The 17,046-nt window shown below is 40.6% G+C and overlaps 1 protein-coding gene across 1 annotated transcript; it reads left to right on the top strand.

Annotated features, from left to right (window-relative positions):
* The first annotated feature begins 858 nt into the window (after positions 1–858).
* elvol5a (polyunsaturated fatty acid elongase) lies at positions 859–16,385 on the top strand. The gene is given in 8 exon segments (NM_001123567.2): positions 859–940; positions 2,135–2,199; positions 2,581–2,768; positions 10,872–10,949; positions 12,164–12,335; positions 14,481–14,605; positions 14,956–15,090; positions 15,291–16,385. Coding segments are annotated over 7 exon segments (888 nt in total). The 5' UTR covers positions 859–940; positions 2,135–2,141; the 3' UTR covers positions 15,423–16,385.
* Positions 16,386–17,046: the final 661 nt, after the last annotated feature.

Below are 17,046 nucleotides of genomic sequence, written 5' to 3' on the forward strand. Positions count from 1 at the left end.
AATCCCAGGAGGGTGGCCATTTCTGAGATACTGGACCCGGTGCGCCTGTCACCAACGATCATACCACGCACAAAGTTGTTTAGGTCACTCGTTTTGCCCATTTTAATGTTCAATCGAACAGTAACTGAATGCCTTGATGCTTGTCTGCCCGCTTTATATAGCAAGCCATGGCCATGTGACTCACTGTCTGTAGGAGCCATACATTTTTTGTGAAATTGGTGGTGTAGCTAATAAACTGGCCGGCGAGTGTAGTACATGTACTATTCATTTGGTGAGAGAGACTGAGAGTCTGTCTATTTGTTTTCCCTTTCGTACTTCAATAATTTGCCAGTAATATAACATTTGACATGTCTCTATTCTTTTGACACTTTTGTGAGTGTAATGTTTACTGTTTATTTCAGATTGTTTATTTCACTTTTGTTTATTATCTATCTATTCCACTTGCTTTGGCAATGTAAACATGTTTCCCATGCCAATAAATCCCTTGGAATTGAATTGAGCACAAATGTCACATTCAATTGTACATATCCACTCTATGCATGAATTGCGGCAAAGTTAGTTCCTGTTTCAGTCAAGTCTTTGGTCACGTTTGCGTGGGTCAAACACCCCAATGATTGGTTGACAATAGAGCCTCCCACAATGCAGGTGATGGCTGCATGATAAAGTTGGTGAAGAGCAAAGCGCAGAAATGTGCATTCGACTGAAGTCATAACTTCATGACCTTTGATCACATGGTTTTTGTCAAGTTCATGCAGTCGTCATCTGTAGTCGGAAATCGGAACATTTTTTATTCCCACAATGCAACACACTTCGCAAGGCGTTGACCGGACAAAAGTGATCTGCTCGACGCGCCCTGTGTTTCTCCCGCTGTTTCCACTGACTGACGAAGCTACACATTTGTGCTTAGGGACCCGTCAGCCAAGGCTACGCATCTTCTAGGGTACGTTTTATGAGCTGGAATGTGGTTTGAAATAAGATGTTCTTCGTATTCATTGAGTTGTGGATATGCTAACAATATTTACATAATTGATACACTTGATCATATAATTTAAGAAGCGGTTTCATAGTTCATGTCTCGCCAACTAGGTCAGCTAGGCTATGTAAAACAATTGATGATTAATCGGTGGCCTCTGATGCGAACGTTTGCGATATGTGTCCGGATTTGGGCAGCTGATTTAGACATAAAATTGTACTTTTTGTTAACGACAACATTGTAATAGTAATATAGGCTTTGGCTACACGACTACATTTAGACAGTAGTGAGGTTATGGTAAACTACATCCTGGTCCAGCGCAGCAGACATAGGCTATCCAACTTTCCTGCTATAATAAGTTGATGCGCTATTAGGCTATGATGCTCTCTGTTTTATTTACTTTTTGCTTAGTTTTTATTAGCGAACTTTAAACAAGATGTTTAGGTGCTGTTTATATAAAATGACAACATTTGGAGACAAGTCAGTAATAACTACAAGTATCACTTACAATGAAGATAGGTCATTAACCTCTATTGACCAATAAGTTATCTTGCAAGAATAATGTAATTGTTGATGTTTGTATTTGTATGCGTTTGGGACTGCTTGAACAGCTACTTCAGCACCTTAATAATTATAAAGGAAATATCTGAATGATGAAAAATATCTAAGAGTGGTCAAGAAGTAACCAGATTCTATAGCTTTTTATGAACTTGACGTAATCTTCTTATGAATGGCAATGTATTACACTTTTGTCACAGTGACTGCCAATTGCATTGGGCAAATAGTCGGACTATCGCTTAAGCCTTAACCTTCTGAAATGGACCTTATAGCTTGCGTAAGCAGAAAGCAGACTGGCATCTTTGCGTGTTCTTTCAGTCCAAAGTTGGTTGTGCCAAATGATCGTACCTCTGGTACAATGAACCAAGCTTTGATTTCCCTTAAGCTGCTGTGTGTAATTTAAGAGACACACATTTTGTCAACACAGTTAAGCTGACTTACTCAGTCACATTCCAGCAGTGCTGCTTGAATATGGTATTTTTTTTTATACCAAAGTGGTAGTTTACCATACATTTCAGGTCTTTCAGAATGTATAACTATGGCTCTGGTGATGAGCTGCAATGTGTGACTTGGTACTCTCTCCTCTTTCATCTGTCTATTTAGGTCAGAAATGGAGACTTTTAATTATAAACTAAACATGTACATAGACTCATGGATGGGTCCCAGAGGTAAGTGTTAATACTGTTTCATTACGGTATTTTTTATTAACATACAATTAATTATGACACTATATCTCCTCACGAAATGTTTTTATTGTGTGTTAATACATGTAGTGGAATGCACCAGGTCTTTTTGCACCTTCATGATTCTAGTGCAACCTTTCTTGGAGTTAAACAAACATGCTTTGTAGTCACAGCCAATTCTCACTCAAACTGTATTGTCCTTTTACCCTCTTCAACCAATATGCCTGCCCTGCAATGTAACTACCCCTCTCTATGCTCTCTATCTCACTGGAAAGGAAATACAGTAAATATGGGAATAACGTGCAGAAAAGAAGGAGCATCTTACTGTACACTGTTAGATCAGGTTGTTCTGTCCATGTATTTCAGATGAGCGGGTACAGGGATGGCTGCTTCTGGACAACTACCCTCCAACCTTTGCACTAACAGTCATGTACCTGCTGATCGTATGGCTGGGGCCCAAGTACATGAGACACAGACAGCCGGTGTCTTGCCGGGGTCTCCTGTTGGTCTACAATCTGGGCCTCACGATCTTGTCCTTCTATATGTTCTATGAGGTAGGCAGGCTACTGCTGATCTGAACTGATACAGACATCCGAAGGAGGTGTTGGTATCATCGCAATGCAACACTGCAGGCGGATAATGGGAAGTGAGAGGATCGGGTGACTGTTAGGCGTGGCTAAAGGATTGTTTTATTTGGCTAATTTTGTTGAAGGATTCTTTGAGGATTAGGGAAATTGTGGTTCTGATTAGACAAAAATGGTGTCTTGCACGGGAGCCACCCCAGAAAACAATGCTGTGGGGGAGTGAGTGGGGCAGAGCTGGTCTCTGACAGGATCATTGTTAACACAAACAAATCTCTCACCCAACATCAACACAGCCCTCAATTGTTTCTGAAAACCTGCTGCTATTATTAGAAAGTTGAAGTTGTGACTTCTAATTCTGAAATGGTTGACATGATGTACTGATAAACTGTCTGTATCCTCTGTGGATGTCTATGCTAGTAGTTGATTGCATTATCCCTAATTCTTGTATACGGTCATGAAACAGGAGGGAAAGTGAGCTTTCAATACTTTCTGTAGTGTAATCAGCCTCGAAATGTCATGATATACAGTGTATTCAGACCCTTTGAATTTTTCCACATTGTTTTACATTACACCCCCCCAATCAATCACACACAATACCCAATAATGACAAAGCAAAAACAGGTTTTTTGACATTTCAGCAAATTTAGCAAATATAAAAAACAGAAATCACATTTTCATAAGTATTCAAACCCTTTACTCAGTACTTTGTTGAAGCACCTTTGGCTGCGATTACAGCCTTTTCTTGGGTATGACGCTACAAGCTTGGCACACCTGTATTTGGGGAGTTTCTTCCATTATTCTTTGCAAATCCTCAAGGTCAGTCAGGTTGCATGGGGAGTGTCGCTGCACACTTATTTGCAGGTCTTTCCAGAGATGTTAGATCGGTTTCAAATACGGGCTCTGGCTGGGCCACTCAAGTACATTCAGAGACTTGTCCCGAAGCCACTCCTGCGTCGTCTTGGCTGTGTGCCTTCCTGTTGGAAGGTGAACCTTTGCGCCAGTCTGAGGTCCTGAGTGCTCTGGAGCAGGTTTTCATCAAGGATCTCTCTGTAATTTGCTCCATTCATCTTTCCCTCGATCCTGACTAGTCTCCCAGACGCTGAAAAGCATCCCCACCATGATGCTGCCACCACCATGCTTCACCTTGGGATGGTGCCAGGTTTCCTCCAGATGTGACGCTTGGCATTCAGGCTAAATAGTTCAATCTTGGTTTCATCAGACCAGAGATTCTTGTTTCTCATGGTCTGAGAGTCTTTAGGTGCCTTTTGGCAAACTCCAAGTGGGCTGTCGTGTGCATTTTACTGAGGAGTGGCTTGTGTCTGGCCACTCTACCATAAAGGCCTGATTGGTGGAGTGCTGCAGAGATGATTCTTTCTGGAAGTTTCTCCCATCTCCACAGAGGAACTCTGGAGCTCTGTCAGAGGGACCATCTGATTCTTGGTCATCTCCCTGACCAAGGCCCTTCTCCCCCGATTGCTCAATTTGGCTGGCAGCCAGCTCTAGGAAGAGTCTTGGTGGTTCCAAACGTCTTCCATTTAAGAATGATGAAGGCCACTGTGTTCTTGGGGACCTTCAATGCTGCATAAATGTTTTTTGTACCCTTGCCCAGATCTGTGCTTCGACACAATCCTGTCTCAGTGCTCTATGGACAATTCTTTCGACCTCATGGCTTGGTTTTTGCTCTGACATGCACTGTCAACTGTTTGGGACCTTAAATAGACAGCGTGCCTTTCCAAATCATGCCCAATCAATTGAATTTACCACAGGTAGACTCCAATCAAGTTGTAGAAACATCTCAAGGATGATCAATGTAAACAGGATGCACCTGAGCTCAATTTTGAGTCTCTTAGTGAAGTGTCTGAATACTTATGTAAATAAGGTTTTACAGTTTTTTATTTGTTATAAATTTGCAAACATTTCTAAACCTGTTTTCACTTTGTCTTTATGGGGTATTGTGTGTAGATTGATGGGGGGGGACTATTTAATCAATTTTAGAGTAAGGCTGTAACCTAACAAAATGTGGAAAAAGTAAATGGGTCTGAATACTTTCCGAATGCACTGTAGTTATACTAATGAGGGACAAAGTCTGTTCTCCACGCACCTGTAAGTCTAAAGTCTTTTCTGTTCTTACCACCGTGGCCTAATTGGCTCAATTTGGTTTGCATTGCATAAAAAGATTGGCTGTGCCCATGCTGTGTAAATCATTAAACTTGCAGATTCTGACATTGCCCCTGCTTCAGGGTGAACTTTTAGTCCTCTGAAATCAATGCCACCCAATTTAAATTTAAATACAAAGTAGTTGGGCCACCCGAGTGGCGCAGTGGTCGAAGACACTGCATCGCAGTGCTAGCTAGCTTTTTTAATTTTGTCAATAGACTCACTAGAATATATAGAGAGAACGGGTTCAGAATATTAGGCAACAATGAGAGAAAGCCATCTAAATGTATGCATATTTGTCTCAGTTTCAGAAACAATTGGTAGATTTAAAAATATTCCGATTTTGTAGATTATTTAGGGTTAGGAAAGTATTTATGAATCATAAAAAACACGTTTGGAGAGCCTTTACACACAGAAAAAAAAGAACTGTGGTTTGATTCATTCTGAAAATGTCCACATTCAGTTTTTCAACCCATGGTAATGTTGGACGGTTAGTTTACATTCACATACACACACACATATCACACATACATACACATTACACACATGCACTTTTACACTTATAATTTGCTGCTGCTACTCATTTCTTTATTTTACTGTTATTATTATCTATTCTGATGCCTAGTCACTTTACCTTGCCTTCATGTACTGTACATATCTACCTCAAATACATCATACCTATGCACATTGATCTGGTACTCCCTGTTTATAGCTCCATTCTTGTGTATATTCCTCTTGTGTTACTATTTTTAAACTCTGCGTTGTTGGGAAAGGCTCGTAAGCAAGCGTTTCACTGTAAAGTCTGCACCAGTTGTATTCGGCACATGTGAAAAATAACATTTGATTTGACATAGAATTATAATAGGAAAAATAGTATACAATAATAGGCTATACTCTCGTCTATTGCCTGCGCTAACCATTGATCTGTGTGATGACATGGCCAAGTATTGCGCCATGAGTCGGGTTCAAACTGTTATGGGTTGGTCTGCACTCAGCTCCAGAACAATTTAATTAGTGTCAATGAATGTTAATGTCATTCAACGTTTTCTTTGATTTTCAATTCCCTTATCCAAACGGATGATTAATTTACCTACTCGTATCAAATTGTAAATTACAGTGCATGAAGAAAGGTGTTATTCCTATCGGGAAAAATAAAGTACATGCTTTTTCCACTTGGAACTGACAGGTTGCTGGACCTTATTCGTGGTATCTTTGATCATAAAGGTAGTGGACTTAATTAGGGAATTAAGTCAAGGACATTATACGGCAAATCTGTAGACACACCTCCACCACACACTTGTCCCTCCAGAGATGAAACCTCTCATCCTCAGTCAATGCCTAGGTTTACCTCCACCACTGTACTCACATCCTACCATACCCTTGTCTGAACATTATGCCTTGAATCTACTCTACCACGCCCAGAAATATGCTCCTTTTATTCCCTGTCCCCAACGCACTAGACGACCAGTTCTTATAGCCTTTAGCCAACTCCTCCTCTGTTCCTCAGGTGATGTAGAGGTTAACCCAGGCCCTGTAGCCCCCAGTTCCACTCCTATCCCCCAGGCGCTATCATTTGTTGACTTCTGTAACCGTAAAAACCTTGGTTTCATGCATGTTCACATCAGAAGCCTCATCCCCAAGTTTGTTTTATTCACTGCTTTAGCACACTCCGCAAACCCTGATGTCCTAGCCATGTCTGAATCCTGGCTTAGGAAGGCCACCAAAAATTCTGAAATTTCCATCGTCAACTACAACATTTTCCACCAAGATAGAACTGCCAAAGGGGGTGGAGTTAGCCTGCAGAGTTCTGTCATGCTATCCAGGTCTGTGCCCCAAAAAGTTCGAGCTACTACTTTTAAAAATCCACCTTTCCAGAAATAAATCTCTCACTGTTGCCGCTTGTTATAGACCCCCCTCAGCCCCCAGCTGTGCCCTGCACACTATATGTGAATTAATTGCCCTCCATTTATCTTCAGAGTTTGTACTGTTAGGTGACCTAAACTGGGATATGCCTAGCACCCCGGCCATCCTACAATCTAAGCTAGATGCCCTCAATCTCACACAAATTATCATGGAACCTACCAGGTACAACGCTAAATCCGTAAACACGGGCACCCTCATAGATATCATCCTGACCAACCTGCCCTCTAAATACACCTCTGCTGTCTTCTACCAGGATCTCAGCGATCACTGCCTCATTGCCTGCGTCCGTAATGGGTCCGTGGTCAAACGACCACCCCTCATCACTGTCAAACTCTCCCTAAAACACTTTAGCGAGCAGGCCTTTCTAATCGACCTGGCCCGGGTATCCTGGAAGGATATTGACCTCATTCCGTCAGTAGAAGATGCCTGGTTGCTCTTTAAAAGTGCTTTCCTCACCATCTTAAATAAGCATGCCCCATTCAAAAAATGTAGAACTAAGAACAGATATAGCCCTTGGTTCACTCCAGACCTGACTGCCCTTGACCAGCACAAAAACATCCTGTGGCGTACTGCATTAGAATCAAATAGCCCCTGCGATATGCAACTTTTCAGGGAATTTAGCAACCAATGTACACAGGCAGTTAGGAAGGCAAAGGCCAGCTTTTTCAAACAGAAATTTGCATCCTGTAGCACAAACTCCAAAAAGTTCTGGGACACTGTAAAGTCCATGGAGAATAAGAGCACCTCCTCCCAGCTGCCCACTGCACTGAGGCTAGGAAACACTGTCACCACCGATAAATCTACGATAATCGAGAATTTCAATAAGCATTTTTCTATGGCTGGCCATGCTGTCCACCTGGCTACCCCTACCCTGGTCAACAGCCCTGCACCTCCCCATGCACTCCCAGGAATCCCAGTTTCCCAATAAATGTTCATTTGTTTCGATAAAGTCCATATATATGTCCAAATACCTCCTTTTTGTTTGCACGTTTGTTAGAGTACTCCAAATGCACTGTGCTCGCGCAGTTAAGTTCAGAAAAAAGTCTAAAAAGTTATATTACAGACGATGTATAGAATGTCAAACGATGTATAGAATCAATCTTTAGGATGTTTTTATCATAAATCTTCCATAATATTCCAACCGGATGATTCCTTTGTCTTCAAAAAAGAAAAGGAACACAGCTAACTCTCATGGGAGCACGCGCCACTGAGCTCATGTCATTTTCTCACTCATCTACATCCAGGAGCTCTTGTTCTCTCCCTATTCACAGTAGAAGCATGAAACAATGTTCTAAAGACTGTTGACATCTCGTGGAAGCCTTAGGAAGTGCAAAATGAAACCTAAGTCACTGTATACTGGATAGGGAATCACTTGAAAAACTACAAACCTCAGATTTCCACACTTCCTGGTTGGATTTTTCTCAGGTTTTTGCCTGCCATATGAGTTCTGTTATACTCACAGACATCATTCAAACAGTTTTAGAAACTTCAGAGTGTTTTCTATCCAAATCTACTAATAATATGCATTTCCTACCTTCTGGGCACGTCATTCAACTGAATTTCCGAATACTGCCCCGTCACTAAAAAGTTAATGCGTTTGAGCCAATCAGTTGTGTTGTGACAAGGTAGGAGGGTATACAGAAGATAGCCCTATCTGGTAAAAGACCAAATCCATATTATGGCAAGAACTGCTCAAATAAGCAAAGAGCAACAACAGTCCATCATTACTTTAAGTTTCTTCACGTGCAGTTGCAAAAACCATCAAGCGCTATGATGAAACTGGCTCTCATGAGGACCGCCACAGGAAAGGAAGACCCAGAGTTGCATCTGGGTTCAAGTTACAGACACATCTCAACACCAACTGTTCAGAGGAGGCTGCATGAATCAGGCCTTCATGATCGAATTGCTGCAAAGAAACCATTACTAAAGGACACCAATACTAAGGAGACTTGCTTGGGACAAAAAACACAAGCAATGGACATTAGACCGGTAGAAATCTGTCCTTTTGTCTGATGAGTCCAAATTTGAGATTTTTGGTTCCAACCGACTTGTTTTTGTGAGACGCAGAGTAGGTGAACCGATGATCTCTGCGTGTGTTTTCCACCGTGAAGCATGGAGGAGGAGGTGTGGGGGTGATTTGCTGGTGACACTGTCAGTGATTTATTTTGAATCCAAGGCACACTTATCCAGCATGGCTACCACAGCATTCTGCAGCAATGCGCTATCCCATCTGGTTTGCACTTAGTCCCACTATAATTTGTTTTTCAACAGGACAATGACCCAACACACCTCCAGTCTGTGTAGGGGCTATTTGACCAAGACGGAGAGTGATGCAGTGGTCCATCAGAGGACCCAATTGAGATGGTTTGGGATGAGTTTGACCGCAGAGAGAAGGAAAAGCAGCCAACAAGTGCTCAGCATATGTAGGAACTCCCTCAAGACTGTTGGAAAAGCCTTCCAGGTGAAGCTGGTTGAGAGAATGCCAAGAGTGTGCAAAGCTGTCTTCAAGGCAAAGGGTGGCTACTTTGATGAATTTAACCTTTTATTTAACTAGGCAAGTCAGTTAAGAACAAATTCTTATTTACAATGATGGCCTACCCCAGCCAAACCCGGATGACGCTGGGCCAATTGTGCGCCGCCCTATGAATCTAATGTATAAAATTTGTTTAACACTTTTTTTGGATTACTATATTATTCCATTTGTGTTAGTTCATATTTGTGATGTCGTCACTATTATTCTACAATGTAGAAAAGTAAAAACAAAGAAAAATGCTTGATTGAGCAGGTGTCCAAACCTTTGACTGGTACTGTATATGGACATTTACCCCATATATCCTTCGTTTTGAATTACATAGTAAGAATAAAGAAGATTTAGTATTAGTGTAGTACTGATAAATGGTTTATTATACGTCAAGGAAAATAGCCTAGTCTGCAGTATATTGTTGTGAATAATCGTTTTTCTAACATAGTAAAAGTGGCCCTGCAGCATTACATTTAAAACAACAACCGGCATAACAATGTCATTGTTGAAGTGATTAGTGTCTGTTGAGACTTTTGTGTTATTTAATGTGTCCTCTGCATGTACGAGATTACCCAGTTGAGTAGTGGAGCACAACATTTGCCAATCACAGGTCTGTCCTTATTCTACTTTCATCCCCATGGGCACATACAGGGCAATCACTCTCCTGGTGCCTGGTGCGCAATCATCGGATAATATCACTGTGTGCCTCGAAGTCATCAACATAATTAGCTCTCTGCTTTGCCCTGCTTTTTTACCGTCCTGTTCTGGACTTGGTCCTGTCTTGATTCAAATGCACTAAAATCCTGTGGGAAAGATTAATGTTCTTCAGAAAATGTTTTATTCAGTACAACATAAAAAGGGGGGTGCTCTGAGTTTGAGCACATAACACAGCTAAAATAATACACTTTAAGCTGAACCTGAATCTGGACATGTCTTTACACTCGTTACATTTAACCCTTTGTTTTTGTCAGTTATTCAAGGCAGTGGTGGATAAAGGCAGAGCCATTTCCATCCATCCCAAATGAGATGAGATGTGTGAACAAGGCCTCCATTTAGTAACTGTGGCATCACTGGTCTGCTCAACAACAATAAACAATGCAGTCACAATGTTGCAGTGGCAACAAAAAGGGTACTGATATTCTCTCTGGTAATGGAGAGGAGGAGACACAAAATTACTCAAGGATATAATATTGCCCACTGTCCACGCCTGCAGCAAGTATGTGAAGCTAGAATCCTAAATTCCAATGTAAATTGTAACAGGTTTACAATCAGATTTTGTATGGGAGAAAGCAAATTGATGTCGCAAGTGTTTTTTGTTGTTGTTGATCTTATGACACTTGCAATACAAGAATGAAATAAATGTGATATTACAATACAAGGGCTGTGAGGTATTAATGTGATTCAAGCTGTGTGAAGATGCCAAAGACATGACGATCTAGGTTTTTCTAAATCACCTTGTTCTCTGTCCCCAGATGGTGTCTGCTGTGTGGCACGGGGATTATAACTTCTATTGCCAAGACACACACAGTGCAGGAGAAACCGATACCAAGGTAAAGCAGTCTCATTCTATATCACCCCTCTGTTCACGTATATAGAATTTAATATAAAACAATCTGTTAGATTCAAAATGTGTATATAGTATGTGGGGTGAGAAATGCATTGTCACCAGACACCAGCTTGACTTCACCTTTTCATTCATTCTCTTTGTGATATTTCCATACCCTTTGGCTCAATACCAGAGATGCAAATAATAGCTTGACAACAAACTTCAAAGACAAACTAATTACCAGATCAATATGTACTGAGATACTTTGTTCTTTCCAGCTACTTTTATTGATATTTTCTTGTCCTGGTGGCTTCCAATTGTACTGGTAAAGTTTGTCAGCCAGTACCTGCAAATTCTAACAGATAACCAACTGGGCACAGACATCAGTTCGTCTAGTTTTGATTTACTTTAGATTGTCAACTAACGTGAATTCAATGTGAAATCACCAAGAAATGTCACCATGTCATTGGATTTAGGTCAAAAGTTGGGTAAAAAAAAAAATATGAAAAGCCCTTACGTTGATGACTTTTTACAAATCCAATCAGTTTTCCACATTGATTCAACATTATCACAGAGATTTTTTTTTGGGTTGAAATGACATGGAAACAAAGTTGATTCAACCAGTTTTTGCCCAGTGGGAAGCCACACGGTCAGACAGAGAGTCTATTTAATCTGTGCTGCTGTCATCAGTAGTGAAATGTGTGATTGGATTGCAGTTCTACAGCAGGGTTTCTTAAACTATGGGTCGGGACCCAAAGTGGGCCCTGAGTTTGTGGGAGGTGGGTTGCGATTTATGAGAATACATATATAATCACACACACTTTTCTTCTTAATTTGGGTTGTTGGAGGATAATTTGGGTCACGGGAGGAGGGTCAATTTCTCATTTGGGTCTCGAACTGATAAAGTTTAAGAATCCCTGTTCTACAGTGATTAAAACTTGTAAAAGTGTCCCTGCCGTCACAGCAGTGGATGATCATATTTTTATTTGTGTCCTTAATAGAGATTTCAAGAGCATTTCAGTACAGATGACCATTTTTTGTCCCTCAACACAACTTTTTTGGTCAAATGATTTTCACTGGCCATTCCTCATAGGGTGAAATACAAGTCTGGCAATGTATGAGTATTGACTATGTCCTTGCAGGGAAGTGAACTACTAGAAAAAGTATTGTATTGGCTGAAAGCTTGACTCTTATTCTTTGCTTTTTTTCTCATCTCAGATCATAAATGTGCTGTGGTGGTACTACTTCTCCAAGCTCATAGAGTTTATGGACACCTTCTTCTTCATCCTACGGAAGAACAACCATCAGATCACGTTTCTGCACATCTACCACCATGCTAGCATGCTCAACATCTGGTGGTTCGTCATGAACTGGGTGCCCTGTGGTCACTGTGAGTGTTCTAACACAATATTCCCCTTCTATCGTCAACACAGTGGAATAAGCAAGTCAGTTTACACAATCAATAATTCAGAACCACTAAAGTCAAATCCATTGAGCTTTAGGTGAACCTTTCTATGCAATTCCTGAAATAGGCTTGGACAAGCAGCATATATACAGTGCATCCGGAAAGTATTTAGACCTCTTGACTTTTTCCACATTTTGTTACATTACAGGCTTATTCTACAATGGATTTAAAAAAAATATATCCTTATCAATCTACACAAAATACCCCTTAATAAAAAAATAAAACAGGTTTTATAGAAATGTTTGCAAATTTACATAAGTATTCAGCCCCTTTGCTATGATATTTGAAATTGAGCTCCGGTGCATCCTGTTTCCATTGATCATCCTTGAGATGTTTCTACAACTTGATTGGAGTCCACCTATGGTACATTCAATTGATTGGACATGATTTGGAAAGGCACACACCTGTCTATATAAGGTCCTACAGTTGACAATGCATGTCAGAGCAAAAACCAAGCCATGAGGTTGAAGGAATTGTCCATAGAGCTCCGAGACAGGTTTGTATCAAGACACAGATCTGGGCAAGGGTACAAAAAAAAACATTTCTGCAGCATTGAAGGTCCCCAAGAACATAGTGGCCTCCATCATTCTTAAATGGAAGAAGTTTGGAACCACCAAGACTCTTCCTAGAGCTGTCCGCCCGGCCGAACTGAGCAATCGGGGAGAAGGGACTTGGTCAGGGAGATGACCAAGAACCAGATGGTCCCTCTGACAGAGCTCCAGAGTTCCTCTGTGGAGATGGGAGAACCTTCCAGAAGGACAACCATCTCTGCAGCACTCCACCAATCAGACCTTTATGGTAGGGTGGCCAGACGGAAGCCACTTCTCAGTAAAAGGCACATAACAGCCCGCTTGGAGTTTGCCAAAAGGCACCTAAAGACTCTCAGACCATGAGAAACAAGATTCTCTGGTCTGATGAAACCAAGATTTAACTTTTTGGCCTGAATGCCAAGCGTCACGTCTGGAGGAAACCTGGCACCATCACTACAGTGAAGCATGGTGGTGGCAGCATCATGCTGTTGTGATGTTTTTCAGCAGCAGGGACTGGGAGCCTAGTCAGGATCAAGGGAAAGTTGAATGGAGCAGAGTACAGAGAGATCCTTGGTGAAAACCTGCTCCAGAGTGTTCAGGACCTCAGACTGGGGCAAAGGTTCACCTTCCAACAGGACAACGACCCTAAGCACACAGCCAAGACAACGCAGGAGTGGCTTCGGCACATGTCTCTAAATGTCCTTGAGTGGCCCAGCCAGAGCCCGGACTTGAATCCGATCTAACATCTCTTGAGAGACCTGAAAATAGCTGTGCAGCAACGCTCCCCATCCAACCTGGCAGAGCTTGAGAGGATCTGCAGAGAAGAATGGGAGAAACTCCCCAAATACAGGTGTGCCAAACTTGTGGCGTAATACTCAAGAAGACTCAAGGCTGTAATCGCTGCCAAAGGTGCTTCAACAAAGTACTGAGTAAAGGGTCTGAATACTTATGTAAATGTGACATTTCTGGGGTTTTTTATATATATTTTTTTATAAACTTGCAAAGATGTCTAAACCTGTTTTTGCTTTTTCGTTGTGGGGTATTGTGTGCAGATTGAGGGGGGGGAAATGATTTAATAAATTTTAGAATAAGGCTGTAACCTAACAAAATGAGGAAATAGTCAAGGTGTCTGAATACTTTCTGAATGCGCTGTACATGGTATATTATTATAAGTAGCCATACAGGTGTCTTTGATTACATGTTTTTCTTGACTTGATTCTGTGGTTGAGATACCTTCAAGTGATCCGTTGTTAGAATTAAATGTGAATTGAACCTACTTTTATTTCAGGACTGCACAGCATGTTTTTGCTGTGATATACTGTACCCTCACCTCATAATTGCTTTACCCTCTCACTGTGGCACACAGTGTCCTAGAATAGTAATGAATAATCATCTATGCAAAGAAAGTTAGAAAACAGGCATGAAATGGCAATAATTGTAATTAATTGATGTCTAATGTAGATTAATTATCTACCCCATAGTCTCTGACACTGCTAATGTAGATGAATCCTCTACCCCCCATCTTATGTCTCTGCCTCAGCCTACTTTGGTGCCTCCCTGAACAGCTTCATCCATGTCCTGATGTACTCTTACTATGGGCTCTCTGCTGTCCCGGCCTTGCGGCCCTATCTATGGTGGAAGAAATACATCACACAAGGACAGCTGGTGAGCCTGCATTTCCATATGTATTGTTTAAAACCCTCAGAGATGGGCTTTCACATCCATAGTAATCTTCCAGTGTATAGTTAATCCAATCTCAGGGTCTTCGTGAATGTGACAAAGGCCACATGAACCATTGGGCCATTGGTACAGAGTGTTCTAATCCCTCTTATCTTCTGCACTGTATGCAATGGCAATGTTTTCCATAGATGGAGCAGTATTTTAAGTGCACTGAGTTACAGAAATATGTACTTTGGAGATGTTCCAAAACCGTCTTGGATTATTTCTGCGTGTGTATTTGATATTCACTTAGTTTACAAACAGGTCATTTGAGTTTTGTCTCATTTACTCTCTAGATTCAGTTCTTTTTGACCATGTCCCAGACGATATGTGCAGTCATTTGGCCATGTGGTTTCCCCAGAGGGTGGCTGTATTTCCAGATATTCTATGTCGTCACACTTATTGCCCTTTTCTCAAACTTCTACATTCAGGTGAGCAAATATAAAATCCTTGCATTAATTAGACATACTGTATTATTATGAATGAATTATGGTGTTATGAAGTATTTTACATTGCCCTGATGGTGACGGGGTTAAATATAACAGTGCATTGTTGTCAGTCATTTGGGGGGGGGGGGGAGTTCAGATTTTTAGCACATCCTAATATATTGACTCCTTCCCTCTGTTTTTAGACTTACAAGAAACACCTTGTTTCACAAAAGAAGGAGTGTCATCAGAATGGCTCTGTTGCTTCATTGAATGGCCATGTGAATGGGGTGACACCCACGGAAACCATTACACACAGGAAAGTGAGGGGGGACTGAAGCTTGAATACTGTTACAATCCTAACTGTAGGACATATCTACTGTATGTAATGTCGCTAGGAGAGATGGGATAATACATTTCTTCATGAGGATTACTAATGAAGAAATGTATTAGAAGAGTGTAAGCTAGTTAATTCACAAAATACAAGACAGGAATCTCTTTCAGATTAACATAACATTTTGCACACCGCAACCTGTTATTATTCATATTGAATCAAAGTTTATTAGAGTTTCTAAACAAGCATAGCATAGGGAGTACACTATAGCACAGTAACCCCAGAGACCCACTTCCTTTTAATGCTGCACAAGATGTTCAACTTTGTCTGTCTTCAGTGTGGTGGGGACAAAGCTTTAATCAACCTTGACCCATACAGAAATAATAACTTATTTTCTATGTTTTAATTCACAACATATGCACTTGTCTACATGCTTGTCCATGAGGGAAAAAATATATATTTTGGGGATTCTGTTTTGTAAAAGGTACTATATCTGTTTTTTTTTCTCAATATATATTTTATTTGACCACAAGGTCATACAATCATTTATAAGTATGCAAAAGAGTTGCTTCAAAAAAAATGCATTAAAATACATAAGCTGTACAATATCAACATAAATAATCAGATACTGATTTGTGTTCCAAAATGGCTTTGCATACTAGAAAGGAAAGAGAAAAAACAAACAAGATTGTCACTTATGGCTGAGCATTATTACCTAACATACCAGTAATAGATAGTGATCTTTTTATTTTTTACACCATGTGTCCGTATCATTCCCACCCTCCCTTCCCAATGTTCCTCAAGGATTTTCTTTTCTTTGTATCCTCTTATTGAGGTTCCCGTCATGAGTGTATATACACACTAGTACAAATCTAAACTCAGGTACATAATCAATCTGACACCGGTTTCGGTTTCAACAAAAGAAAGAAAAGTTTGCCATGTCTTATAAAATAAAGTTGTGGATCCACTTTGTGTACATTTCATTTTCTCCAAAGTGAGACTTTGCAACATGCTATTAACCCACTAATTGTAAAATGGTGTGTTTGGCTTTTTCCTGGGGGTCAAAATCAGGTTTCTGGCAATCAGACCGGCATAAACAAAGGCATTTGCTTCCACCTTTGCTATTCCAGAACTACCAACGGTTGTCCCAGATAGATATTAGTGGGTCAGGACTTATAGATACTTGTGTTATATTGGACATTGCATTAGAAATAGCATCCCAATAGCCTTTTAGTTTTGGACACTCACACAACCAGAACATATTTTCATGAGTTGCAGATGTATGTTGGCATTGTTCACATTTGGGGTCAACTTGGGAGTAGAACTTAGACAGCTTGGCATTTGTTTAGTAACTTGTATGTAACAACATGACTGGTACATATAGAAGGGCTTTTAAAAAAAAAATAAAAAAGTTTTTTTCCCAACTGTTAATTAGGGGTTCACATAAAAGCTGTGAAACATTGTTATTCTTAGATTTTTTTTCCCTTGACATGGGCAAATAACTCGAGCATAGATTGGAAACTTTTTTCTCTCTAATTTGGCACACAGAAACTACGCCATAAGTAACGTGGTGAAAAATAATTGCACTAATTGGCCTGAAGGTGGCGCTGTTACAAGCAGTCTCACTT

The sequence above is a fragment of the Salmo salar genome, chromosome ssa01 (assembly GCF_905237065.1).
Source record: "Salmo salar chromosome ssa01, Ssal_v3.1, whole genome shotgun sequence".
NCBI lineage: Eukaryota > Metazoa > Chordata > Actinopteri > Salmoniformes > Salmonidae > Salmo > Salmo salar.